This window comes from Pongo pygmaeus, chromosome 7 (genome assembly GCF_028885625.2).
Source record: "Pongo pygmaeus isolate AG05252 chromosome 7, NHGRI_mPonPyg2-v2.0_pri, whole genome shotgun sequence".
In the NCBI taxonomy this organism is placed as follows: domain Eukaryota; kingdom Metazoa; phylum Chordata; class Mammalia; order Primates; family Hominidae; genus Pongo; species Pongo pygmaeus.
Window position 1 is genome coordinate 73,344,292 of NC_072380.2, and position 26,830 is coordinate 73,371,121.

Sequence of the window (26,830 nt, forward strand, 5' to 3'; positions counted from 1 at the left end):
CCATCCTGACTTTCTCTGTGTTTATGCTCTTCCTAAGAAAGCTTATCTCGGCTCAGACTCCCTGATGCCCTAATGATAATTTCCGGTTTACCAGTTGGGCATTTCCATTTGGAATTGCCTAAACTCATAATCTTTGCTCCCTTGCTCCTCTTAAATCAATGTTTGCTTCCAATACAAAGCTGTATCTCTGAAAAAGACTTGGGTCTTTGGATAATTGTTTTGATGTGAAAGGAAAAACAAAAGCACACAAAGTCCCAATGAAAACCTATTCTACAACAACAAGAATAGGACATCTCTAAAAATGAAAAAGGAATGTATCTGAAAGGAAATAATGACAAAAATAGTATTAAGAACCATTTTCTATGAGAAAAGGTTAAAGTTACAATTTTTTTTTAATCTAGAGATTATGTAGGGTATCATGACCACCATGCTTAGATAGTTGAAAGTGTGTGGTGTGGGGAGACTTGAGGGTTTTTTCTATATAGCAGAACTACCCCAACTGGGTGGATTTGAAGGAGGAAAATTTTGGCTTAATATAAGGAAATGATTTTTAGTAAGAAGAACTATACAGAAACAGAATAGGCTAATATCTTCATTTTTCATCTGTGTCACTTCTCTCTCCTAAAAAAGTCTTGCTCCCCCTTTTCCCAATTATCCATAAAATTCCTATCCATTCTTCAAGATTATCCCGAGCCTTCATCCCTTCATAAACTCTTCCCTGACTACTCAAATTGTATTGATTCCTTGCATGTTGCTAATCTACCACCCCACCCCAACTAAATTAAGAGTCCTTTGAAAGTAGAAATAGGACATTCTAATTTATAACTTTAAGCATGAGGCATAACACTGAGTTTACACCAGGCATTCAGTATAGTCTTACTGGCTTACCTTTTTTTTTTTTTTTTTTTTTTTTTTGAGACAGAGGCTGGCTGCAACTGCCAGGCTGGAGTGCAATGGCACGATCTCAGCTCACTGCAACCTCCACCTCCTGGGTTCAAGCAATTCTCCTGCCTCACCCTCCCAAGTAGCTGGGATTACAGGTGCCCGCCACCATGCCCAGCTAATTTTTGTATTTTTAGTCGAGACGGGGTTTCACCATGTTGGCCAGGCTGGTCTCAATCTCCTGACCTCAGGTGATCCACCTGCTTCGGCCTCCAAAAGTGCTGGGATTACAGGCATGAGCCACCGCGCCCGGCCCTGGCTTACATTTTTATCACAGATTTCCTGATTTCTAATCTGGAGTCATTGGCATTTGAACCAGATTGGAATGCTCAAGAATCTGACTGTTTCACACTGATTTCACAAGAGGACTTGGCTTCTGATTTTAAGGAAAACTTGAAGGGAGTAGCAGATTTTGCCGTCACTTGCCATCCAAGCTCATATTTTCCTGCTCACCAAAGAAAAACACTGAATCTAGAGATCCTCTAAGATCTTAGATTTATAGCTCAGATAATTTACTGAGTGAAATAGAGTGAATTTGCCATCACTTCTTCATGTCTGAAAATTATTTAAAGCAAAAATCACTTGGCAAATGGGCATATATGATGTGGAGGAATACACACAGAACTGGAGAGCTGTCATTCTAGTTTGTTTTCAGGTCTGCCTGTTGTCATAGTTACTGATGTACTCAAAGCGAATTCCCTCCCAAACCACACTCTGTAGACCTTCACTGAAAATAAGTCATACTTCCTGTTTTATTTTTCTCTATCCAAGAATTGAAGCTAAAAAATAGCATCAATGGCATGAATGTTTCTACACTCTTAGCAGGATTTTTTAAATACAAAGGAAATAAAAGAGCTTTCATCAAAATAAACACCTCTGATTGAGGCCTCACCTCATTTGTTCAGCAATGATTCATTGTACTGGGGAAACAACTATGATTATGGCCCAATCCCTACCCTCAAAGACATCAGAGCTCTGTGAGGGAGAAAGATGGGTAAGAGATGTGTTTCAACAAAATGCAACTGGGGCTGTGGAGGAAGCAGAGTATGGAAAGCCACAGGAACACAGAAGAGGGACATCTCATTAAGTTTGGGGTGCAGATCCAAGGGAGGTGTCCAACCTGCAAGCCTTGAAGCATTATTGCTGTGAAGTTTAGCAAATGTATTTTCAGTCCCTTTGGGTACAGGATGCCAATGTGACCCTGCAGGCTGGGTTCATGGAGCAGTGGCATGCGGAGGCCAGCACTGTTGCATGCAACGTGCTATCACCTGCTTATACTCACACACAGCTGTCTTTCTGCTCTGGCTGCAGGAACTCCTTCACAGACATCCTTCGTGCCATCCTGCTGTCATTGGAAGTCCTAATCGAAGATCCGGAGCTTCAGATAAATGGCTTCATTTTAATTATAGACTGGAGTAATTTTTCCTTCAAACAAGCCTCCAAACTGACACCTTCAATCCTTAAACTGGCCATTGAGGGGTTGCAGGTATGTTCAATGAATGCGCAATACAAGACCATGTGTGGCAACATACTTTTTAAAAAATTATTGCAACCAAAGTAATATTTATCCTTTGGAGTGGAAAAAGGAAACTTGGATTAAATTCATCTGAGTACTCCATGTTTTTGCCTCAGCCAGAGTTTTAGATGCTTTTTAAAATTAACTTTCATTTTCATTAATAACTCCAAATTACTCTTACCCCAGGCACAAATTATCCACTGTAGCAATAATGAATAAAGCTCCAAGATGTTCGGCTTAATCCATCAGAGAGTTCACAAAAATTAAAACTAGGAAACATCTGCTTTATGAGCATGTCATATACAGGGGTGGCATGGGGCTTTCAGAAGCATTTTTGTGCCCCAGAAATGCACCCTGCAGATCACTACTTCCAAGAGTGTAACGTGCTACCGAGCTTGCGCTCAAGTGGATCACTTCAGTGCAAACAAAGGAAGCAGATGAAATTACCTCCTGTTTGTATGACCTCTTATGGGGATTTTGGAGAAGAGGTTTCTGGGCTACATGGAAGGTAGAATGGTTAGTCTTTAGGGTTCTTTCTACTTTCTAAGGATCTGGGATTCTATGAGAAGTAACTCAGAAAGGCAATGCTGCTTAGCTTTCTGGTGACACATTATTACAAATTACTATTACTATAACAAATTAAGGGCATAGTTTGGAGACATTTCAAATCAGTGTAGATAAAACTTATGTCCCTTCTTAATTTCATAGGCAGATTAACTCTATGGAGTGACCCTCCCCCCATAGATGGCAGTTATAGGCAGCTATGTATACAGCAAAATATGACATTCTCAGATCAAGTAGTCATTACTCATGCTCTTCAAAGTGCAAGACTAGGACTCATTTCGATCATCCATTACACTCCACTGCAATAACTGGTGGGTCTGTTTCTTACATTATGGCTTCTTCCTATTTGGCCACCAGCAAATATCTGGCACCTAGTGGGCCTCTGATAAGCATGTATTTATTGAATGGATCTTATTTTATTGAAACGTATCCTATTTCCCAGAGGAGGAGAAGTAGGGCAGGCATTTCAGAAAAGAAACAGCAAGTCCACATTGTTCCAGGGATGCCACATTGTCCTGGGTGGCTACATCATATAGTGTATTAGGGGGACATTTGTAAAATTGCTTTTGAATGTATGGACTACATGGAGCATCCTGCCTTGCCTAATCATAGACTTCTGTGTTCTTTTCCATCAGTCACTTCCTCTTAGCTCTAACTCCTTTTCTCCAACCTCCTCTCACCTAAGCCTCTGAACATCTGATCTCTCTCTTTAAAGCTTTTATCAAAGGAAGTTTTAAAGTAAGCTTCAGGGCTTATATCATGCGCTTAAATTATGCTGACCATATTTCCAGGAATTTCTGTACAAGCTGCATGTAATCTTACCTTTTTAAAAAAAGATAATTTATTACATGTGCAAGTAGCTGTGATTCAAGTTCTAGCCCTTTATAAAATTTTTTTCTTAAATCAGTAAGAGAAATGTCCTTTATCCAACCCTATGTTCCAATTTTTCTCCCTGAAAATGTATGGATTACTTAATACATCCCTTGAAAATTTCAGTAGGTTGACGTGAACCTACTGAGATCTTACTGAATTAATCCATGTGAATGTGTTTTAAAAGGTAATGCTACACATAAATCAAAGCTATTCTTGTGGGAAATACTAGAGGACCTTTGGAGGGGCAACTTGGGTCCCATTTGGGCCTTCAGTTGTCACACTCCAGGGTCCAAGATGAATTTCATAATGTCCTACGGCTTTGGTTAAGGAACAGCCCGCGTGTCATGGGGAGGAAGCCCATGGTCCATGGGGAGCTGAGCTGGGGTACAGTTCCTTCATCAAGGATAGGGGCTCCACCATCCCATGCTTTTTAGCTTGTTGACTTGGCCATGCTGAGGAAGCACTCAGGGCTACTGAAGACAATTCTGCTCTTGCCCACAGTGGATGGTCAACTCTGCCCAGCTACTTAAAACTTCTCACTTCTGGCTATCCGCTCTCTGGTTTTGGGATATTCAGATGCCTCAGTCAATCTACCACTGGCTCTCCTAGCAACTTTTTTCAGGTAGCCATTAACCCCTCTGATGTCTTGAAAAAGCCATAAGTGGTACTAAGCAGAATTCATTCCTTTGTGGTCTGTATTGTGCAAGGAGGGCCCAATACAGGTGTCCATTTATTAGTCACAAAAATTCAAGATAAATTCCAACACCACTGGCAGACTTTAATAGGGAAAAGAAAAGCCGCATGCAGCCAGCATTGATGAGAGAAGACAAGCCACATGCTTCCTTCCTCCCATGCACCCTCAGAGAGACCTGAAGAAGCCAGGCATCCTTTGGACATGTGGGAGGTTGTGAGGGAGGGAGATCCTGTGTTCCCGTGCAGAGAACTTGCTCTCTCTGCCATCCTGCCTTCTCTAGGGTAGGAGTGAGAAAGTGGCCTTGTCAGGGGAAATAAGCAGTCCAATTTGGTGCTAGGCCATCTGGTTTGGGATTTCAGCTGTTTGTTTATAGCATTTGTCTAGGATTACCTGCTTCTCAACCTCTGGAGAATTTTGGGCCTTAGGGTATGAAACCCTCCCCACCTTCCCCACCCTCCCCCATCTCCCCCACCAAATAGGTAATACAATACCTCCTGCAAGGACAAGGTGGTTGGGCCCATCCCAGACAGCTCAATCTTTAGGCAGTGAGAATTTAAGGTCATTCTGGGTCAATCCTGCACTTTGTATCACAGCATGGTTCCAGAACCTGAAGCTTTAGTCCTATTACCATGGTTCCTAGTTCTCCATAAAGACAGTTGTTGAAGGAGAACTTTGATTAGTAATTGCTACACGTTGGGTTCTTTGATTACTAATTGTTACACTTTGAGTTCTCTGGGGAGCAGACTATGATGTGACTAACATGCCAAAGATTTATTAGGGAGTGCTCTTTGGGTCAACACCTGTTGGGGAAGCTACTACAGAAGAAAGTTGGACAGTAGGAGAAATTAAGCTGGGATTCAGTCATCTCCAGTGAAGCCTCAGACATTCTGAAGCCGGAATGAGCATTTGCAGTTTGACTTAACAGTCAGGGCCTTTATATGCACACAGCGCTCAGTCACTGTGCTGGCTGTCCTAGGAAAAGGTAGTAAACTTGGGCAAAGTGGTTCTTTTCAGCTAGAGGTTCCAAAGGGAGCTGTTATCTGAGGACTTTCTGGCAGCCCTCTCTGTGGCTGGGCAGCATATCAGAGCATCTGTAATAAGCAAAAGATGTTTGGAATATCTCTTGGAAAAGCCATTGCAATGTAACATCAAGGAGCTTCTATTATTCTGAATCAGAATATATACCTGTGTTTTCTGGGTTACTCACATTCCCAATAGACCCCAAAGTGGATGTGATTCTAGGTACTGTAGAGGTAAGGGGTACTGGGCTAGCAAGCAGGGGACAGTCTTCTATTTTGGTCTACCAGTTGTATTTCTGTGCTTTAAAAAGTAATTAATACTGCTTCTGACCATAATCATTGAAAAATGGCATGTGCATGGAGCTTGGTTATGCCCTTCACAGGCTTATTAATGAGTCACTATAATAATCATATTGAAGGCCTCTCTTTAGGGATCATCAGATTTTTACATCAAAATTTATCTTGTATCAGCCAGTCATGAAATGCTAATAGTGTATGTATTATAAATTCCTCCTTTTAGAGCAATGCTTTGAAGAATTGTCATTGTTTAGAATATTAAGTTGCCCCAGTTACATAAATATTCTATAAATATTAGTTCAAAAAATCTTAGTCAAAATACTAATTTTGAGAGTGCTTGAAAGTCATGTACTCCTGCTGGGCCATTTGATCTTTAAATGTGGTCAATATAAAGTCTAAAAGAGCCGTTGTATCTGTTCATTACAATTTGTTTAAATTTTAATCAAACAAAGTAATATTTATGCTACCATTTTAATACAGCTCAGCGTTATTCTCAGTTCTGCTAGGGATTTCTGGCAGAATGAGAAGTCCTGCTCTTGAGCATTGTGACGTGTCCAAAATCAACTTTTGAAATTATTTTTTATAAATCACTGCAGCCCAGTGATTACAATCAATGTACTGTGTTTATCAATGTTCAGCAACCCAGATACTTCAAGAGCTACCTTCCTCAAGTGTTTCACTTAGGAAGAGTTACAGTCTTGTGTCCTGTAGGCGATTTAAAAATATTTGATTCCTTGAAGGACCCAGATATTTGTTACGGATTTAGAGAAGTGTGTTTTTCACTTTTTGGAAGAGATCCAGAAAGCGATCTATTTTTTGTTTTTTTCTCATTTTCATGCTCATGTCATTATGGTCTAGCCATTCTGAAAACTTTATGCGTTCATTAACTCTTTGTTCAAGGTTTATTGTGTGACTTTTTTTTCTGTTAAAGCTGTTTTTTATGACATTTATATCAACTTTGATTCAACTTCTTCCAACAGTTTTGAGCCACTTTAGTAGAAAAGGAGGTCTGTTGCTTTTCCAACTCTTTTCTTTTTTTGACCCTAAATGATGACTTTCTAACTTTTAGTCCAGGTAGGATGGAACATGGAGCAATGCTCAGAGGCTTAGCCAACTGCAAATCACTTATCTCCCTAGTGTCCTTTATTTATTTAATTATTTTTTGTGTTGCGAGAATTACGTTTTTTTCCTTTCAACTTTTATTTTAGGCTCATGGGGTACATGTGCAGTTTTGTTACATGGGTAAACTACGTTGCTGAGGTTTGGTGTACAGATTATTTCATTACCCAGGTAGTGAGCATAATACTCAATAGGTAGTTTTTTGTTCCTCACCCTCCTTCCACCCTCCAACCTTAAGTAGGTCCTGGTGTCTATTATTCCCTTCTTTGTGTCTATGTGTACTCAGTGTTTAGCTCCTACTTATAAGTGAGAATGTGAGGTATTTGATTTTTTGTTCCTATGTTAGTTTGCTTAGAATTATGGCCTCCATTTGCATCCATGTTGCTGCAAAGGACATGATTTCATTCTTTTTTTTACGGCTGCATACTATTCCATAGTGTATATTTATCACATTTTCTTCACCCAGTCCACTGTTGATGAACATCTAGGTTGATTCCATGTCTTTGCTATTGTGATAGGGCTGTGATGAACATATGCATGCATGTGCCTTTGTGGTAGAATGATTTATATACTTTTGGGTATTTACCCAGCAATGAGATTGCTGGGTTGAATGGTAATTCTGTTTTTAGCTCTTTGGCATCTCTTTTTTAATACTCCTCAAATCTTGATTTATTCTCTCTGGCTTCCTTCCCACAGCCTGCCCCCTTTTCCAAAACATGATATGTTCACTTCCCTTTGGCAAATCCAAACTGCCATATTCACTCAAAAGATTAGAACAATGAAAATTCTGTCACATCAATGGGCAATGGTAGTTCATGAGTATCAATGATGGATCATATTGTGATTAGTAATTTTGACAGTCAGGTTGGGCAGATGCATTTCAAGGTAGCAATATTAATATATTCACACCAATTCTGCAGTCCATACGTCAGATATGCAGATATCCTGACTCATGGTGTATTCATCCAACATAAAATATGGGTCAGCTAGTCTTCTAAACAGGAGTACAGCAGGGAAAAAAGCCAACCTGGCTTCCAGGTGCTTACAGTCAGTCTAGGGCCTTCCTTCTCCAGGTGTAGTCCACAAACCAGCACTACCAGCAGAACTGAGAGCTGGTTAGAAATGCAGATTCTCAGGCCCTGCCCCAGACATACTGAATCAGAGCAGTATTTCAATGAGTCCTTCAGGTGATTTGCATGCATGTTAAAGTCTGAGAAGCCGTGCCCTAAAACATGGTATTATAGTAGAACGTGATGGATATCAACTTTAAGCACCGCAGACGCCCATGGAGGGTTAGTTACAATCCAAAGTGCTGACCCCACTCCCAGAGTTTCTGATTCCATAGATCTAGAGCAGAGCCCAAGAATTTACACTTCACACACACTTCCAGAAGATGCTGATGCTGCTGGTACAAACCACACTTTGGTGTGGGTGAGAGTAGAGTCCACTGTCTGGGCTTCAGTCTTGGCTCTGCCCCTCAAAGACTTCAGGCAAATCATTCACTTTCTGGGTCTCAGTTTCCTCATTTGTGAAATGTGGTGTCAGTACCCTCCTCCGAGGTTTATGGTGAAAATCAAATAGTACATGCAACATGCCTGGCAGACAGCCAGTGGCTACTCAATGTTAGAGTGTTGTTGAAAGAATGAAGAGGCCAGCCCTTGTCTGTGGGCCCATGTGGTTCTAGTGCACTCATTTAAATGAAATCACTCTCCATTGCCCCAGCGTTGTAATTTGGATCTCTGAAAATTAGACCTTACAAGCCTGTTCACTGGCCCTAAATAAACAAGAGAGTTCCTTATTTCTGCTCACTATAGGTAACGACTTAGGGCGAGATTGGTGTCACCTGCCCACGCAGTGACCCTTGAGGCACTTTTTCTTTCTGTTCATTGGTGTGATCATTTTAATTATCACCTGACAATTGAGGGATGAATCCTTTCCCAATGCCTTTGCAGTGTGGTGATTAATGAGGCTGAAATGCACCTCTTTCATCCTGTAGGACTCTCTTCAGTGGTAACATTTATAGCATCTTTTATTAATTTTTACAGTTTTCATGTATTAAAGAATATCGGATAGAACAGATGGAAGGAAAAGGATATTTGCATTTTGTCAAGAAGTTTTTTAATTCATGTTTTCTAAACACTCTGGTGATGCTTGAAGGACACTTTTCCTCTAGGCAAACTATGTTTTACTTCCTCAGGTCACAAAGCTGTAATTTTGAATTTGCAAGAGTGCATTATGTTATGATATGAATATTAGAAGAATAAATATCTCCTCTAATGCTCTACCTTATTAAGTATCAATTAAACTCAGGAAGATAATTTGGGCTAATGACACTCTGGTGATTCTGATGGCAGGCTCAGTATGGCCCATTTTAAATAGTTCCATTTAAATGAGTTTATCTTTGGTGTACTTTTGATAAATGGTGTTTTCAGACTCCCATGCATTATAAACCTCACCAGCCCTCTGATTCATCCATTTAGGAAGCAGTCACTAAGCTGTTACTTCCAGCCAGTCACAAAGATAAACAGATGCAGTTCCTCTTCTCAGGAAGGTCATAGTTCAAAGCAGAGGTGGACTTACAAAGAAATGATTTCTTTAAAATAATTGGAAAAAGAGACATGTACCAAGCTAATAAAATCCCAGAGGAGGAATCCAATCTAGCCATGTAGAGTTAGGAATTGCGTCCTGGGCAAGGCCAGGCCTCAGCTGATACTCAGCAGGTGAGCGTGGAATAGTAAGTGAAGATGCAGGAAGTGCTTACAGACAGTGGAGAGAATATGGACAAAGACATAGAGACAGCTCAGTAGGAGAGAGAAACAGAATTAATTTAATTTTTCTGGAATGCACAAGCACCAGGCAAGGAGCTTGTGTGCCCCTGGACCATGCTAAAGAGTTTGTTCTCTTCCTGCAGACTTAGAGAGCCACCGGACATATGGAAGCAAGATGGCAACACAGATTTATATTTCACATGGGATTAATTTGGTGGCTATGAGCAGGGAGGGGTTAGAGGCAGGAGAACCAATTAAAAGGCAACTGCAATAATTTACGTAAGAAATGATAAGCATCTAAACTAGGAGTGATAAAAGGGATTCAATAACCACATAGGAAGAAAGATAAGGCAATGGTTGAGGGTTGGCTGTGTGGCAAGTGGTGGAGGAGGAGTCAAGGATGAAGGTCAGGTGTGAAGCTAAGGTGAAGGGTGAATGGTGATGCCTACTGGTGAGATCGTGCAGACAGGAACAGGCAGATGTGGGAGGTAATGAGCATTTTTTAGGGGTTAGATATGCTGAATTTAAGATACTGTGGATATCTTCATCATTTACATTAAATCTGAGCTGAAGGAAGAGGAAGAGGTTTAGGATGGATCCATAGATTTGGTGGTACTTGAAATCAGAGGAAAGAAAAGATCATTCAGAAAAAACCTAGGGAGGGAGAAGCAGCGACTGAGAAAAGAACCCAAGTGAAGAGCAACGTGTCATGAACAAGGTAGATGAGAAGCAGGAGAACAGGGAGATCGGGACAGAAAGCTGTGAGAAGAATTAGGACAGAAACTAAGGAACTGGGGCTTTGGAGAGAAACCGTGGCATTGCATTGGTGGGGGTGTCATCTACAGAGCTCTGGATTGAAAGGGGGTGGAGAAAGGAAGATAATTGTGCTAAGAAATGTGTCCACAAACCACAGGTGGTGGGGGCATAGAGGAAACCGGAGGAGAGGTAGCAGGAGCATGGTGGTGGAAGAAGTATTCCATCATACTCTCCGTTGGGCAAGATTTTCACGAGAAGAATATATTAAGGGTCTTCAAACAGCTGGGGGAGATTGATCTTGACAAAGGACTGGCCTCTGTGAATTGTTTAGTTCCACGTTAATGTTTCTCAGTTCACCAAAGAAGAGATCTCTGCCTCTCATTATTATAAAATGAAGTGTGGTATGGCTGTCCAGGGACTCTGTTCTGAATACACTATGTAATATATTAGCAGAAATAGAGACTATTACAGGTTTCTAGTCCTGTCAGTGTTCTAGGGGAGCTAGCATCAGACCTAAAGCAGCATTTGGCTTTCTTGAAGGGACTCTGTTGGAAAGAAACTCTGTGGAGAACCTTGCCCTGCACAGCCCACACTCTCTGGTGATTAAACTACAGGTGTTAAAAATAATGCCCTTGCAAAAGAATTAGTGAAAAAAAAGAGGAGAGGAGGGCATTTACATAACAGGACAATTCTCTGTATTTTCCAGGCTGAGCTAGACCAGAGTTGAAGTTGAAACAATGTCATGGAAACTATCACTTTTTTCTGTCCATCTCTGTCTCACTTTTCTCTGTACTGACTTTATTTTCGGTCAGGATTTTTTCATAAGATAACAATGAAGACTGAAAGTTTCAGGTATGGGTGACCTCTAGTGTCTGCGTTGTCTGCGTTCTTGGCAGGAGTGAGGGGATTGAGGGGTGCTTTGGCTAAATGAGATCTTGAGCCCACCCAAGGTTCTACACCTGAACCATAGAGACTAAAATGTTGGGGAGTAGTCCCCAAAGATGCCAGGCAATGACAAGCATTTCCAATTAGAAACTTAACGAGGTAGAAATTTGAGGGACTTTTTTGTTGCATTTTTTAACTTATTGTCCAATACACCACCCGGGAATTGGAAAGTTGGTTATTGTTTCCGTTAGGCAACTAATTCCATAGATATGCTTGGGAAAATTGCTTGACACCTGGAGACCTTAGATTCTTTATGAGCAAGAACTGAGGGGATTGGACTGCAGCAGTGGTTCTCATACTTTATAACTCCCAGAGTCACTGGAGAACTTGTTAAAACCTTGATTCTATAATCCTAACTTTGGTGTGTGTGATTCAGTAGTTTGGGGTGTGAGGGTAAGAATTTGCATTTTCAACAAATTCCCAGATGATGCTGCAGGTGGCTGAAGGACCACACTTAATAAACCCTGGACTTCATAAATCTTTACAACCCTTCTCATCTTCTAATGCTATGAATCTGTAATTTTACCTCTACAGAAATAGCCTTAGAGCCTAGGTCAGAACGGGAAATAGGTTTGCTCTCACATATCAAATTTAAACAATTAGAATGAAGTATTGAGAAGAATTCTGATGCAAACGCCATGCTCAGCTGAAAAAGAGTACAGTGATTGATTCATGATTTTCCTTCAGTGTGGATGGTACCCAGGCAATCCTGCCACATATTGGCCCTCTCTGATGTGGGAATTTCTAGCTCAGGAGGCAGTCTAGTGTTCATGATATAAGTCTAGTGTTTATGATATAAGAAATAAGCAAAATAACCATAGGGAATGACAAATATCTCAAGCTCATTTTTTCTAGTCTACGGTAAATACAAGGATGCTGCTGATGATGGTAATGATGATCATGATGATGATAGCAGTGATGGTACCTATTAGTCTGGCACTTAAAATACTTTCACAAACATTATCTTATTTGATCCTCCCTACACCCGTTTCATTAAGTGGAGCAGGAGAGCAACAAATCATCACTTCAAAATAAGAATACGAAAAAGATTGATTGAAACAATCAAACATCAATTTCCAATAAAATTTTAATTGCCTTTGAGGCCAACTAAAGACCTTGGACTTTTTGTTGTGTTCCACCATGGGAGAAAGTATACTTTGTTTGAATAAATAAGTGGTAACATATAGTCCAAATTCACCAAAGAAGAACATTTGTTGCTAAGAAACTAGTAAGACCGGGCGCGGTGACTCATGCCTATAATCCTAGCACTTTGGGAGGCCAAAGTGGGCAGATCACCTGAGGTCAGGAGTTCAAGACCAGCCTGGCCAACATGGTGAAACTCCATCTCTACTGAAATACAAAAATTAGCCGGGCATGATGGAGGGTGCCTGTAATCCCAGCTACTCTGGAGGCTGAAATGGGAGAATCGCTTGAACCCGGGAGATGGTGGTTGCAGTGAGCCAAGGTCATGCCACTGCACTCCAGGCTGGGTGGCTGAGCAAGACTCCATCTCAAAAACAAAAACAAAAACAAAAAGAAACAAGAATTGTTAGCCCTTTATAGCCCAAAGACAAAATTCCACTGTACAGTTCCTTTTTTTTTTTTTTAATTTCAATAGGTTTTTGGGGAACAAGTGGTGTTTGGTTACATGAATAAGTTCTTTAGTGGTGATTTCTGAGATTTTGGTGCACCCATCACCCGAGCAGTGTACACTGTACCCAATGTGTAGTCTTTTATCACACAACCCCCTCCTAAACTTCCCTCTGAGTCCCCAAAGTTCACCGTATCATTCTTATACCTTTGCATCCTGATAGCTTAGCTCACACTTATGAGTGAGAGAATACTATGTTTGGTTTTCCATTCCTGAGTTAGTTCACTTGGAATAATGGTCTTTAATTCCATCCAGGTTGCTGCTAATGCCATTAGTTTGTTCCTTTCTGTGGTTGAGTATTCCATGATATACATATATCACATTTTCTTTATCCACTTGTTGATTGAAGGACATTTGGGCTGATTCCATATTTTTGCAATTGCAAATTGTGCTGCTATAAACATGAATGTGTAAGTATCTTTCCCGTATAATGACTTCTTTTCCTGTGGGTAGATACCGAGGAGGGGGATTGCTGGATTTTTATATTTCAAAGGACTTAATTTTTGTGTAAAAACTCTTTTGATGAGTAAGGTACATTGACAGAACTACCCAAATCATAAGTGTGTAGCTCAGTGACTTTTCAGAAAGTAAAAGCATCTAGTAAACCAAATGCAGATCAAGAAAAAATAGTAACTGTGACCCAGAGATACTACGTACCAGTGATTGACCCCAGTGGTGGTCACTATCTTGACTTTCAAAACTATAGATCAGCTTTGCTGCAGTCCAGTTTATACAAAAAGAAGTGACTGACCACTTATGTCATGGTGTTCCTATCTGAATCAATCATTTTTTTTGGTTGGTTCAGACAGGAGCACCATGACATAAGTGGTCAGTATGACAACACCTTGGTATCATATCTCTTTGTAACATTTTTATAAAAGATCTGAAACTATTAATGTCTATATTTAGAATTTATTAAATAAATTATCTTGAAAATTTTGAGCCTAAAAAATGCAGTAGCATATTGTCTTTGTGGAACTTAATTATACAGCAATTGTATCTCCTAAAATATAGGATATGCAGCATCAAATAAGTGTCACAAAATGGCTGCACTAAGCCTGCACACTTCATTCTTTTTTTGTTATATCTTTTTTATTATTTATTTTTTAACTTGACACATAGTAATTATAAATATTTATGGGGTACATAGTGATGTCTCAATCCGTACAATATATAGAGATGAGATCAGGCTAATTGGCATATCATTATCTCAAACATTTGTCATTTCTTTGTGTTGGGAACATTCAACATCCTCTCTTCTAGCTATTTGAAAATATATATTATTGTTAGCTATAGTGATCTTAACAGTGCTATAGAACACTAGAACTTATTCCTCCTATCTGGCAATAAATTTTGTACCCTTGAACTAATTTCTCCCATTCCCCTGCTTCCCCCTAACCCTCCCTAGCCTCTAATATCCTGTGTTCTACTTTTTCCTTCTATGAGATCAACATTTTTAAGATCAACATTTTGAGCTTCTGCATATGAGTGAGAACATGCAGTGTTTTATTTTCTGTGCCTGGCACTTAACATAATGTACACACTTTATTCTTAAGAAAACCCCTCAAACTTCCCTTAGAGACTGTTTATTCTAATTTTACACATAATTCTTGTTGATTTGGTCATGTAGTTTCCAACCTCACCACATACTAGAAGTCTCAATAAAGAATTTGGGTTGAGAGGCTAACCCACATTAGCATATAGACAATATCAAGAAATAACAGGGCCAAGCACGGTGGCTCACCCTGTAATCCCAGCCCTTTGGGAGGCCGAGGCGGGTGGGTCACAAGGCCAGGAGATGGAGACCATCCTGGCTAACATGGTGAAACCTAGTCTCTTCTAAAAATACAAAAAAAATTAGCCAGATGTGGTGGCATGTGCCTGTAGTCCTAGCTACTTTGCAGGCTGAGGCAGGAGGCTCTCGCTTGAACCTGGAAGGTGGAGTTTGCAGTGAGCCAAGATTGCACCCCTGCACTCCAGTCTGGGTGACTCCATCTCGAAAAAGGAAAAAAAAAAAGAGAGAGAAATAACAGCCGACAGCCAGGGAAGAAACACAAATAACATAAAATTTTACAACTGAAGCTAGAAAGCACTATGACTGAGGCCATTTAGAGTTATGTATCTTAGTAGCCCTGAGAGCACTGGCATATCATAGAATCAGATATGACATGCACAGCCATGAGCTTGAGCTATCTGGAAGAGTGTCGGTCATATTCAACAAGGATTACTGAAGCCATCACGGAAGTGCATAAAATATTAGAGAGATGTTCATCTAAAATAGCTATAATATGGTATAAAATGTACAGCTTAAGAGATAAACCTTTGGTCATTTGTATATCTTGGAAGCTCCAGAAATTATTAATACTAATTTTTTAAGGTTTTATGAGAGTAAAAAAGTCATTTTATAATAAAAATAGTTTCCATATGACCAAGAAAGAGCTCTTTGAAGGTTTGCCTTTTAGATTTCCCAAAATGGAAGAATAATACGTGTTGTAAATGCCTGGAGGTTGAAATCCATAATATTGTCTAAACTCAACTTCAGCTTGAAAAATCCTACTCTTGGGAGTTCCTTACACATGCCCACTGTAAAAAGATTTTTTCCTTTAAATACTGCTAATTCTGATAAATAAAAATGAGAAAGTGCAAATTATATCCAATCCTACTCAGAAATAAACATTTTAAACCGGGCATCTGCTCTTTTCACTTTAAAGTGAACAGCTTTCTAGCCCTTTAAATATTTTACTTCATTGTTTACAATGACTACATCATTGTTTAGTTATATGATCATGTATTAACCAATTCCCAACTGTTGAATGTTTAGATTGTTCCCAGTGCTTTCGGTATTGTGTGAAATTATGACATGAATAATTCTTTAGCTAAATTTTTGGCCACAGGAGTTAACTCCTTAGGATAAACTTCTAGAGGTGAAGAGCATCTTGAAAATGCTCTGCAGAAGGGCTTTTTAATATTCACCAACAATGTATGAGAGAGTCTGTTTCCTGAACCCAAACCAACACTGGGTACCAAACACAAGTTTTTGTTGCTTGTAGCCTCTCCACAATGCCTATACTGCATAGCATCTTTTTTTTTTCAGTTTGCTTTGATTACTAGTGAGGTGCGACAATTTGCCGTATGTCTATTAAATGTTTGTATTCTCTTTTCTGTGTATTGCCTGTTAATGTACTTTAGCCATTTTTTGATTGGGGTTTTAAAACTCTTGTTTTATTACTAATTTGTAAGATATTCTTGTTACTTAAGGAAATTAACTTTTTATCTTGTCACAAATATTTTTCATAGCTTAAATTTACAAGTGTTTATTTTTGCTGTTCTTTTTTAAAGCAGCAAGTCTGCTAAACTGCCTTTGTTATAGCAAGTCTTTATCCCAAATGTTATATAAAACTCACTAGTGTTTTCTTCTAGACTTAGATTTTTTTTTGTATTTTAACATTTTAGTCTATCTGGAATTTATATTTGAAGAGATACGAGCAAGAAATCTAAGTTAACTATTTCTCTATGTATTTTGATTTGTCCTAATACTGGTTATTGGATAACACATCCTGAAACGCACTTTAGAAGATGGATAAAATCAATGCTGAGGACCTATTAAGAAGGACAGTGATGCCAGAGCTAGTTATTCATTGAACTCATTCTGTGAGAAATGTCAGCCAATCTTTGATAAGTATGAGTAATGTGAATTTGCAGAGGACAGAAAGATGAGACTTACTTCAATTCAGCAACTATTTATTCAACTTACCATGTGCCAGAATTTTTAGCAGTATAGTTGGAGGAACCAGCTGGTCGTACTCCCAGGACGGGATGAAGATTAACTTGATGTTTCTTTGGGACCACCTGGAAGAAAAGGACAAATGAGATGGGTAAGCCAGACACAGGGGTAGTTGTTGCAGGGCTCAAAAGCTGGACTGAAGAGTTTGGAAAATACCTTCACTACTGAGAATTCTAAAGTACATAGAAAAATGAATTTTTTCTGCCTTAATAATAGACTGGATTTTAGTAATTTAAAGATGTTTAATGGATAATATTAACAATGTGAAATAACCAAGAAGATTAAGCTAATGCTAGCTCAAATGAAATGTCATTTGTTGAGAGGAGTAATCCTTAATGCCCTAATCTGTAGACTCATTAAGGATTTGGAAGAAATTATGAATGACCTTTTTCACTAACTGAATGAGGATTTAATTAAGATATTCCTTTAATAAAAGAGTATAGGGCAGCATTAAAGGGGATTTCAAGACTTTGGAAGGGGAAAGTTTGTTCTAAAAGAGCATCTATAGAGAAGACCCAGTTTTATAGCTCAGAAGCTATAAAAGAAATGACATCTTGATAGAGCTAAAACATGAAACATTCTGCAATTCTTTTCTCAGGTCAGAGCATGTTATCATTAAGTACTTTGGTACAAAGTTCAATTTCTTGATTGTTCTTGTGGTTTTGTTCTATAATGCTTGCATTTCTTTAAGTTTATATAATAACTCCATTAGCCCAAGTATAATACATACATAGGGAAAATAATCAACTTTGAACATAAATCTGATATTCAGTATTTGAGAGCTGTCCTAGCCTGGGCAAGATGGTGAGACTCCATCTTTACACAAAAAATTTTAAAAATTAGTTGGGCATGGTGGTGCAGGTCTATAGTCCCAGCCACTCAGGAGACTGAAGCAGGAGGATCTCTTGAGACAAGGAGTTGGAGGCTGCAGTGAGCTATGATTGCACCAGTGCACTCCAGCCTGGGCGAGAAAGTGAGACCCCATCTCAGAAAAAAAAATTTCTAAATTGGCCTACTCTACTCATCTAAGTTTGTTGATCAGTGCTGACTAATGGTGCCCTCTTCCCTGCTCCAGTTATCTGATTTTCTCTGATTACAAATCAACTATACATTATAAAATTATAAATTCCCATTTCTGCATTCCCACTGGTACCTCAGCCTGTAGTATTGCCAATCCCCCTACCCTTTTACCTCTTAAAATCTTATCCCTCACTTATGATTAGAATGATAGCCTGGCACAGTGGCTCATGCCTGTAATCCCAGCACTTTGGGAGGCCGAGGCAGGTGGATCACTTGAGGGCAGCAGTTCGAGACCAGCCTTGCCAACATGGTGAGACATCATCTCCTCTAAAAATACAAGAAAACTAGCTGGGCTTGGTGCCACATGCCTGTAATCCCAGCTACTCAGGAGCCTGAGGCAGGAGAATTGCTTGAACCTGAGAACCAAGATTGTACCACTGGCACTCCAGCCTGGGCGACAGAGCAAGACTCTGTCTCAAAAAAAAAAAAAAAAAAAAGATAAATTTTAAATCATTGTTTAATTCTTTTTCTTTTATTTTTATTTTTTGAGAAAGAGTTTTGCTCTTGTTGCCCAGGCTGGAGTGCAGTGGTGCTATCTCGGCTCACTGCAACCTCCGCCTCCTGGGTTCAAGCGATTCTCCTGCCTCAGCCTCCTGAGTAGCTAGGATTACAGGCAGGTGCCACCACGCCCGGCTAATTTTGTATATTTAGTGGAGATGGGTTTCTCCATGTTGGTCAGGCTGATCTCCAACTCCTGGCCTCAGGTGATCTGCCCGCCTCAGCCTCCCAAAGTGCTGGGATTACAAGCATGAGCCACCACACCTGGCCGAATTCTATTGTTGAAATTTTCGAGTGTATTTTGTATTTCTCTAAGTATGTCTTTCATTTCTAGAAGTTGTGATTGTCTTTTCTTTATGATATATATTTCTTTGAAGATTTTTTCATTCATATCCTGTATTTAAAAAAAATCTCTTTAAGTTGGTTTTCACCTTTCTCTGATACCTTCTTGAGTAGCTTAATAATCAACCTTCTGAATTCTTTATCTGGCAATTAAGAGGTTTCTTCTTGGTTTGTAAACACTGCTGGAGAGCTAGTGTGGTCTTTTGGTAGTGTTATTGAACCTTGTTGTGTAATATTACCAGAATTACTTTTCTGGTTCCTTCTCATTTGGGTAGACTGTTTCAGTGGAAAGATCTGGAACTCAAGGGCTGCTGTCCATATTCTTTTTTTCCCATGGGGTGATCACTTGATGTTGTGCTCTTCCATTTCCCCTAGGGATGGGGCTTCCTGAGAGCCAGACTGCAATCATTGTTATTTCCCTTATAGGTCTAGCCACCCTTTGGGGTTACTAGGCTCTGGACTGGTGCTGGAGAATGTCTGCAAAGAGTCCTGTGATGTGATCCATCTTCAGGACTCCCAGTCATGAATACCAGCACCTGCTCCAGTGGAGGTGGCAGGGGAGTGAAGTGGACTCTGTGGGAGTCCTTGGTTATAGTTTTGTTTAGTGCACTGGTTTTCTCAAATGATGGTTATGCTAGCAGGGAAGTTGTCACCTGCTCAGACTCAGAACCTCTGGTTAGCCAGGATGTTGCAGGCAATGGAATTGGTGGTTGTTTTCTCCCTCTTTGGAGCAGGATTGTTCTGTTATCAGTTGCTTGAGTTGGTTGGCCCAGGAGGTGACACTTTCAAGAGAGCACCAGCTGTGGTAGTAGAAGGGGGATGTAAGCTTGCCTTATGTTGGCCAGGATAAGTATTCAGGTTTCTTAGGTGATGGGCTGGGCCATAGAGCTCCTGAGTTTATGTCTTTTGTCTTTGGCTACCAGAGCATGTAGAGAAAAACCATCAGGTCGGGGCAGGGTTAGGTGGGTCTGAACTCAGACGCTCCTGGGGTGGGGCTTGCTGCAGCCACTGTGGCGGATAGGCAGGGGTTCTCAGGTTATCAGAGTTATGTTCCAGGGAAAATTATGGCTGCCTCTACTGGGTCATACAGGTCATCAGGGAAGTTGGGGAAAGTCAGCGGTGACAGGCCTCACCCAGCTCCCATGCAGCCAGCGAGGTGAGTTTCACTCCTTCCACGACTCGCCAGCAGCACTGAGTTTACGTCCAGGCAGCCAGCATGCAGGGCTCTCCTTTTAGTTTTTTTGAGGAACTGTCATACTCTTTTCCACAATGGCTGTACCAATTTACATTCCCACCAACAATGTACAAGTGTTTCCTTTTCTCCACATCCTCACCAACACTTATCATTCATCATTTTAATAATAGACATTCTAACGGGTATGAGGTAATATCTCATTGTGGTTTTAATTTGTATTTTCCTAATGAATAGAGATGTTGAGCATTTTGTCATATATCTGTTGGCCATTCATATCTCTTCTTTTGAGAAATGTCTGTCCAAATCCTTTGCCCCATTTTTTTACCAATTGTTTTCTTGCTATGGAGTTGCTTGAGTTCCTTATATATTTTAGATAGTAGCCTCTTATCAGAAATTTGGTATATAGACACAAGTGGAATACTATGCAGCCTTTAAAAAGAAGGAAATGTCATTCATGACAACATGGATGGAACTGAAGGACATTATCTAAACGAAATAAGCCAGGGACAGAAAGACAAATATCGTATGAAGTCACATGTGGAAACTCAAAAAGGCAATTTCATAGCTGCAGAAACTAGAAAGGTAGTTACCAGAGGCTGGGGGAGAGGGGGAGGAATGGAGAAAGGGGAAATGTTGACCAAAGGGTACAAAGTTTCAGCTAGACTGGAGGAATAAGTTTTAGTGATCTCTTGCACTGCGTGGTGAACACAGTTAATAATAATGTATCTTATATTTCAAAATTGCTAATAGGCTTTTAACATTCTCACCACACACACAAAAAAATGATAAATCATTGAGGTGATGGATATGTTAATTAGCTTGATTGAATCTTTCTATAATTTATACATAGATCAAAAATAACACCATACCCCATAAATATACACAATTATTGTCAATTCATAACAAATGAATAAAAAATAAATATTAAAAGAAAAAGATTGCTGGGCCCACACATGGAGTTTCTGGTTCTGTAGTGTTGGGGTGGGGTCTAAAAATCTGCATTTTTATCAAATTCCCATGTGATGATGCTGATGTGGTTGGGCCAGAGACTACTCTTTTACACTCACTGTTTTAGAGTATCTTCTTATACAAATTCTCAATGAAGAATCAAAGTGTTTTGTTCAACATTACAAAGCTAGTTAGTGACACAACTAGAAATGTCATCGTAAACTTCAGGAGTGGGTGTTTTCAAGGTAAGACATTTTGACTCTCAACCTGTGCTTTAAGACTATTTTCTCCTTAAATAAAAATTGATTTTGAAGTAATATACATATTTTCCCACACTTGTCAGTTATTTCTAAGGTATTGATAGGTTCCACCATTCACCCACTTATCCCAAATGGAAACTCTGACTGAATTCATGAATTTATTCTTGTTATGTATATAATTGGTGATTTTCCTCAATATTTTAAAATGTTCCATCCTTTTCACTTTATCCCTAGAGCCACTGCTTTGATTTGGGACTTCATTAGTTGTTTCCCAGAGGACAAAACAGTTTTCCTAACTTTTCTTTCTGCCTTGTCTAGGTTTGCTTTAATTCATTCACAAGTTTTCATATTCCTCTTTCTAAAAATCAAATCTGTCTTTTAGTATATACCATTTCCTTTTACTGTAATTTGAATACATATTTTAAATTGTAAGTTTAAAAAATAAAAAGTAATAAAAAATTGTTGCAGCATTTTTCAAAATTCCAAAAAGTATGAAGAAAAATATAAAAATCAACCATAATTCCTCAGCACAGAGAGAACCATAATTCATCTTTTGGTGTATTTTCCTTTCATCTTTCTGTTGGTCACAAAGTTATATTTTTAAAATTTAATTTACTTTGGGTTAGACAGCTTAATTGAGATATAATTCATATGCCATGTAAGACACTCATGTAAAGTGCACGGTTAGTACTTTTTGGTATATTCACCGTTGTGTAACCATCATCACAATTTAATTTAGAACATTTTCATTACCCCCAAAAACACTTCATACCCACTAACAATCATTCTCTGTTTATTACTCTCCGCTTTTACAGAGATATAGGCAACCACTAGTCTACTTTCTGTTTCTATAGATTTACTGATTCTGGACATTTCACATAAATGGAATCATACAATATGTGGTCCTTTGTAACTGGCTTCTTTCTCTCAGTGTAACGTTTTCAAGATGATTCCACGTTATAGCATGTGCCACAACATCATTCTTTTTCATTGCTGAATATTTTGTTGCATATCTATACCAAACTTTTTTATTCATCTGTCAGTTAAAGGCTATTTTGGTTGTTTCCACTGCAGGCTATCGTGAATAATCCTGCAATGTACATCCCTGCACATATTTTTGTATAGATATTTGTTTTCATTTTGCTTGGTTATATATCTAGGAATAAAATTGCTGGATCATATGATAACTCTATATTTAACATTTTGAGAAACTGTCAAACCATTTTCCAAAGTGACTGTGCCATTTTATATTTCCACCAACAATGTGTGAGAGCCCCAATTTCTCTACATCTTTGCCAGCCCTGGTTATTGTCCATTTTTGTTCTTGTTTTTTTAAATTACAGCCATATTTGTTGATATGAAACAGTATCTCATTGTGGTTTTGCTTTGCACTTTCCTAATGACTAATGGTATTGAAGTCTTTTTCATGTGCTTCTTGGCCATTTTAATATCTTTTTTGGAGAATCATTTGTTCAAATCTTGTGCCAACTTTTAATTTTTTTAATTTTGGAGTTATAAGAGAAACATGTCTACATATAATTCCCTGGTAAAATCAAATATTTTCTCTCATTCTGTAGGTTGTCTTTTTACTGTATTAACAGAATCTCTTAAGGCATAAAGGTTTCAATTTTGATGAAGTTCAATTTATGTATTTTGTTGTTGCTAGTGCTTATTGGTGTCATATCCAAGAAACCATTGCCTACCCCAAAGTCAAGATGATTGACTCCTATGTTTTTTCTAAGAGTTTTACATTTAGATCTATAATCTATTTTGAGTTGACTTTTGTGTATGGTGTAAAGTAGGGCTCCAACTTTATTTTTTGCATGAAGATATCCACTTCTCCCATCATCATTTTTTGAAGACTCTTCATTTCTCATTGAATAGTATTGTTTCCTTTGTTGGAAATCAATCGACCATAAATGTAAGGGTTTATTTCTGGTCCCTCAATTTTATCCCATCAGTCTATATGTCTGTTGTGTGTTAGTACAACATTGTCTTGATTATTATAGCTTTGCAATAAGTTTCAAATCAGAAAATGTTAGTCACCCAGCTTTATTTTTATATTTCAAGATTGTTTGGGCTATCCAGCCCCTTGCATTTTCATATGAATTTAAGGATTAGCTTGTCAATTTTTGCAAAAAAAGGAGCTTGGATTTTGATAGAGACTGCAATGACTCTCTAGACCTACTTGGGGAGTACTGCTATCTTAATATTAAGTCTTTCCATTTATTTAGATCTTTAATTTCATTTAATAATGTTTTATACTCTTTGTTTTATAGGTCTTACTTTTTTTTTTTTTTTTTTTTTGAGACAGAGTCTTGCTTTGTCACCCAGGGTGGAATGTAGTGGTGTGATCATGGCTCACTGCAGCCTTGACTTCCCAGGTTCCAGCAATCCTTCCACCTCAGCCTCCCAAGTAGCTGTAACCACAGGTGTGCACCACAATGCCTGGTAAATTTTTGTATTTTTGGTAGAGACGGGGTTTCACCATATTGCTCAGGCTGGTCATTAACTCCTGAACTCATGTGATTCACCTGCCTCAGCCTCCCAAAGTGCTGGGATTGCAGATGTGAGCCACCATGCCCAGCCTAAGTCTTGCATTTCTTTTGTTAAATTTATTTGTAGGTATTTTATTGTTTTTGATTTTTTATTTTCAACTTTTATTTTTAGTTCAGGGGTACATGTGCAGGATGTGTAGACTTGTTACATAGATAAACGTGTGCCATGGTGGTTTGCTGCACAGATCATCTCATCACCTAGGTATTAAACCCAGCATCTATTAACTATTCTTCCAGATGCTCTCCCTCCTCCCTTAACTAACCCTCCAACAGGCCCCAATGTGTTGTTCCCCGCTTGTATTCACATGTTCTCATTATTCAGCTCCCACCTAAAAATGAGAACATGTGGTATATGGTTTTCTGTTCTTGTGTTAGTTTGCTAAGTATAATGGCTTCCAGCTCCATCCATGTCCCTGCAAAGGACATGATCTCACTCCTTTTTATGGCTGCATAATATTCCATGGTGCATATGTACTACATTTTCTTTATCCACTCTATCATTGATGGGCATTTAGGTTGATTCCATGTCCTTGCTATTGTGAATAGTGCTGCAGTGAACATACACGTGAATGTATCTTTATAATACAATGATTTACATTCCTTTGGGTATATACCCAGTAAAAGAATTACTGGATCAAATGGTGTTTCTGCCTCTAGATCTTTGAGGAATCTCTAAACTCTCTTCCACAATGGTTGAACTAATTTACACTCCCACTAACAGTGTAAAAGTGTTCCTTTTTCTCCACAACCTCTCCAGCTTCTGTCGTTTCTTGACTTTTTAATAATAGCCATTCTGGTATCTTGTGGTTTTGATTTGCACTTCTCTAATGATCAGTGATGTTAAGCTGTTTTTCATGTGTTTGTTGGCCACATGTATGACTTCTTTTGAGAAGTCTCTGTGCATGTCCTTTGCTGACTTTTTAATGGGGTTGTTTTCTTTTTTCTTGTAAATTTGTTTAAGTTCCTTGTAAATGCTGGACCTTTGTCAGATGGATAGATTACAAAAATTTTATCCCATTCTGTAGGTTGTCTGTTTACTCTGATGATTTCTTTTGCTGTGCAGAAGCTTTTTAATTAGATCCCATTTGTCAATTTTTGCTTTTGTTGCAATTGCATCTGGCGTTTTCATCATGAAATCTTTGCCTGTGCCTATGTCCTGAATGGTATTGCCTATATTTTCTTCTAGGGTTTTTATAGTTTTGGGTTTTACATTTAAGTCTTCAGTGCATCTTGAGTTGATTTTTGTATATGGTGTAAGGAACGGGTTCAATTTCCATTTTTTGCATACGGCTAGCCCGTTCTCCCAGCAACCATTTATTAAATAGGGAATCCTTTCCCCATTGCTTGTCTTTGTCAAGTTTGTTGAAGAGCAGATGGTTGTAGGTGTGCAGTCATATTTCTGGGATGTCTATTCTGTTCCATTGCTCTATGTGTCTGTTCTTATACCATTACAATGTTGTTTTAGTTACTGCAGGCTTGCAGTATAGTTTGAAGTTGGGTGGCATGATGCCTCCAGCTTTGCTCTTTTTGCTTAGGATTGTCTTGGCTATTTGGGCTCTTTTTGCTTCTATATGAATTTTTAAATAATTTTTTGTAATTCTGTGTAGAATGTCAATGGTAGTTTCATGGGTATAGTATTGAATCTATAAATTGCTTTGGGCAGTGTGGCCATTTTCACAATATTGATTCTTTCTATCCATGAGCATGGAACGTTTTTCCATTTGTTTGAGTAACCTCAGATTTCTTCAAGCAGTGATTTGTACTTGTCCTTGAAGAGGTCCTTCACTTCCCTTGTTAGCTATATTCTTTGCATTTCATTCTTTTTGTGGCAATTGTGAATGGAGTTCATTCATAATGTGGCTCTCAACTTGCCTGTTGTTGGTGTATAGAAATGTTAGTGATTTTTGCACACTGATTTTGTATCCTGAGGTTTTGGTGAAGTTGCTTATCAGCTTAAGAAGCTTCTAGGCTGAGATGATGAGGTTTTCTAGATATAAGATTATGTCATCTTCAAACAAAGATAGTTTGGCTTCTTCTCTTCCTTTTTGAATATGCTTTATTTCTTTCTCTTGCCTGATTGCGCTGCCCTGAACTTTCAATTCAATGTTGACGAGGAGTGATGAGAGAGTGCATCCTTGTCTTGTGCCGACTTTCAAGGGGTATGCTTCCAGCTTTTGCCTATTCAGTATAATACTGGCTGTGGCTTTGTCATATATGGCTCTTATTATTTTGAGGGATGTTTCTTCAATACATAGTTTATTGAGAGTTGTTAACATGAAACGATGTTGAATTTTATCAAAGGGCTTTTCTGCGTCGATTGAGATAATCATGTGGTTTTTGTCTTTAGTTCTGTTTATGTGATGAATCACATTTATTGATTTGCGTATGTTGAACCAACCTTCCATCCAGGGATGAAGCCTACTTGATTGTGGTAGATAAGCTTTTTGATGGGCTGTGGGATTCAGTTTGCCAGTATTTTGTTGAGGATTTTTGCAATGATATTTATCAGGGATATTGGCCTGAAGTTTTCTTTTTTTGTTTTCTCTCTGGTATCTTTTTGATATTTTAGATAAAATTAATTTGTTAATTTTATTTTTGGATTCTTCATTGCTAGTGTATTGAAATACACTTGATTTTTATATACTAATATTTTATCCTGAAACCTTGCTGAACTGACTTATTAGTACTAATCATTTTTAAAATTGGATTCCTGAGGATTTCATACATACTAGATTGTGTCAACTGAAAACAAATAATTTTACTTTTTCTTTTCCAATCTGGATACATTTTACTTATTTATTTTTTCTTGCTTAAATGCCCTGGAGAGAACGATGTTGAATAGAGGTAGTGAGAATACACATTCTTGTCTTGCTCCTGATTTTATGTGAAAAGCCTTCAGTCTTTCGTAATTGAGTGTGAGGTTAGTTGTGGGGTTTTCATAGATGTCCTGTATCATTTTGAAGAAGTTTCCTTCTATTCCACATTTGTTCAGTTAATCACCACTACCTTATTTTAAAATCT

General features: G+C 38.7%; 1 protein-coding gene across 1 annotated transcript in view; it reads left to right on the forward strand.

The window, feature by feature from the left end:
- Positions 1-26,830, forward strand: part of CLVS1 (clavesin 1) — a 213,776-nt gene that overhangs the window by 84,614 nt on the left and 102,332 nt on the right. Inside the window, exon 3 of the mRNA XM_054497411.2 lies at positions 2,254-2,428. Coding sequence (XP_054353386.1) covers positions 2,254-2,428 — 175 coding nt within the window. The remainder of the gene's footprint in view (positions 1-2,253; positions 2,429-26,830) is intronic.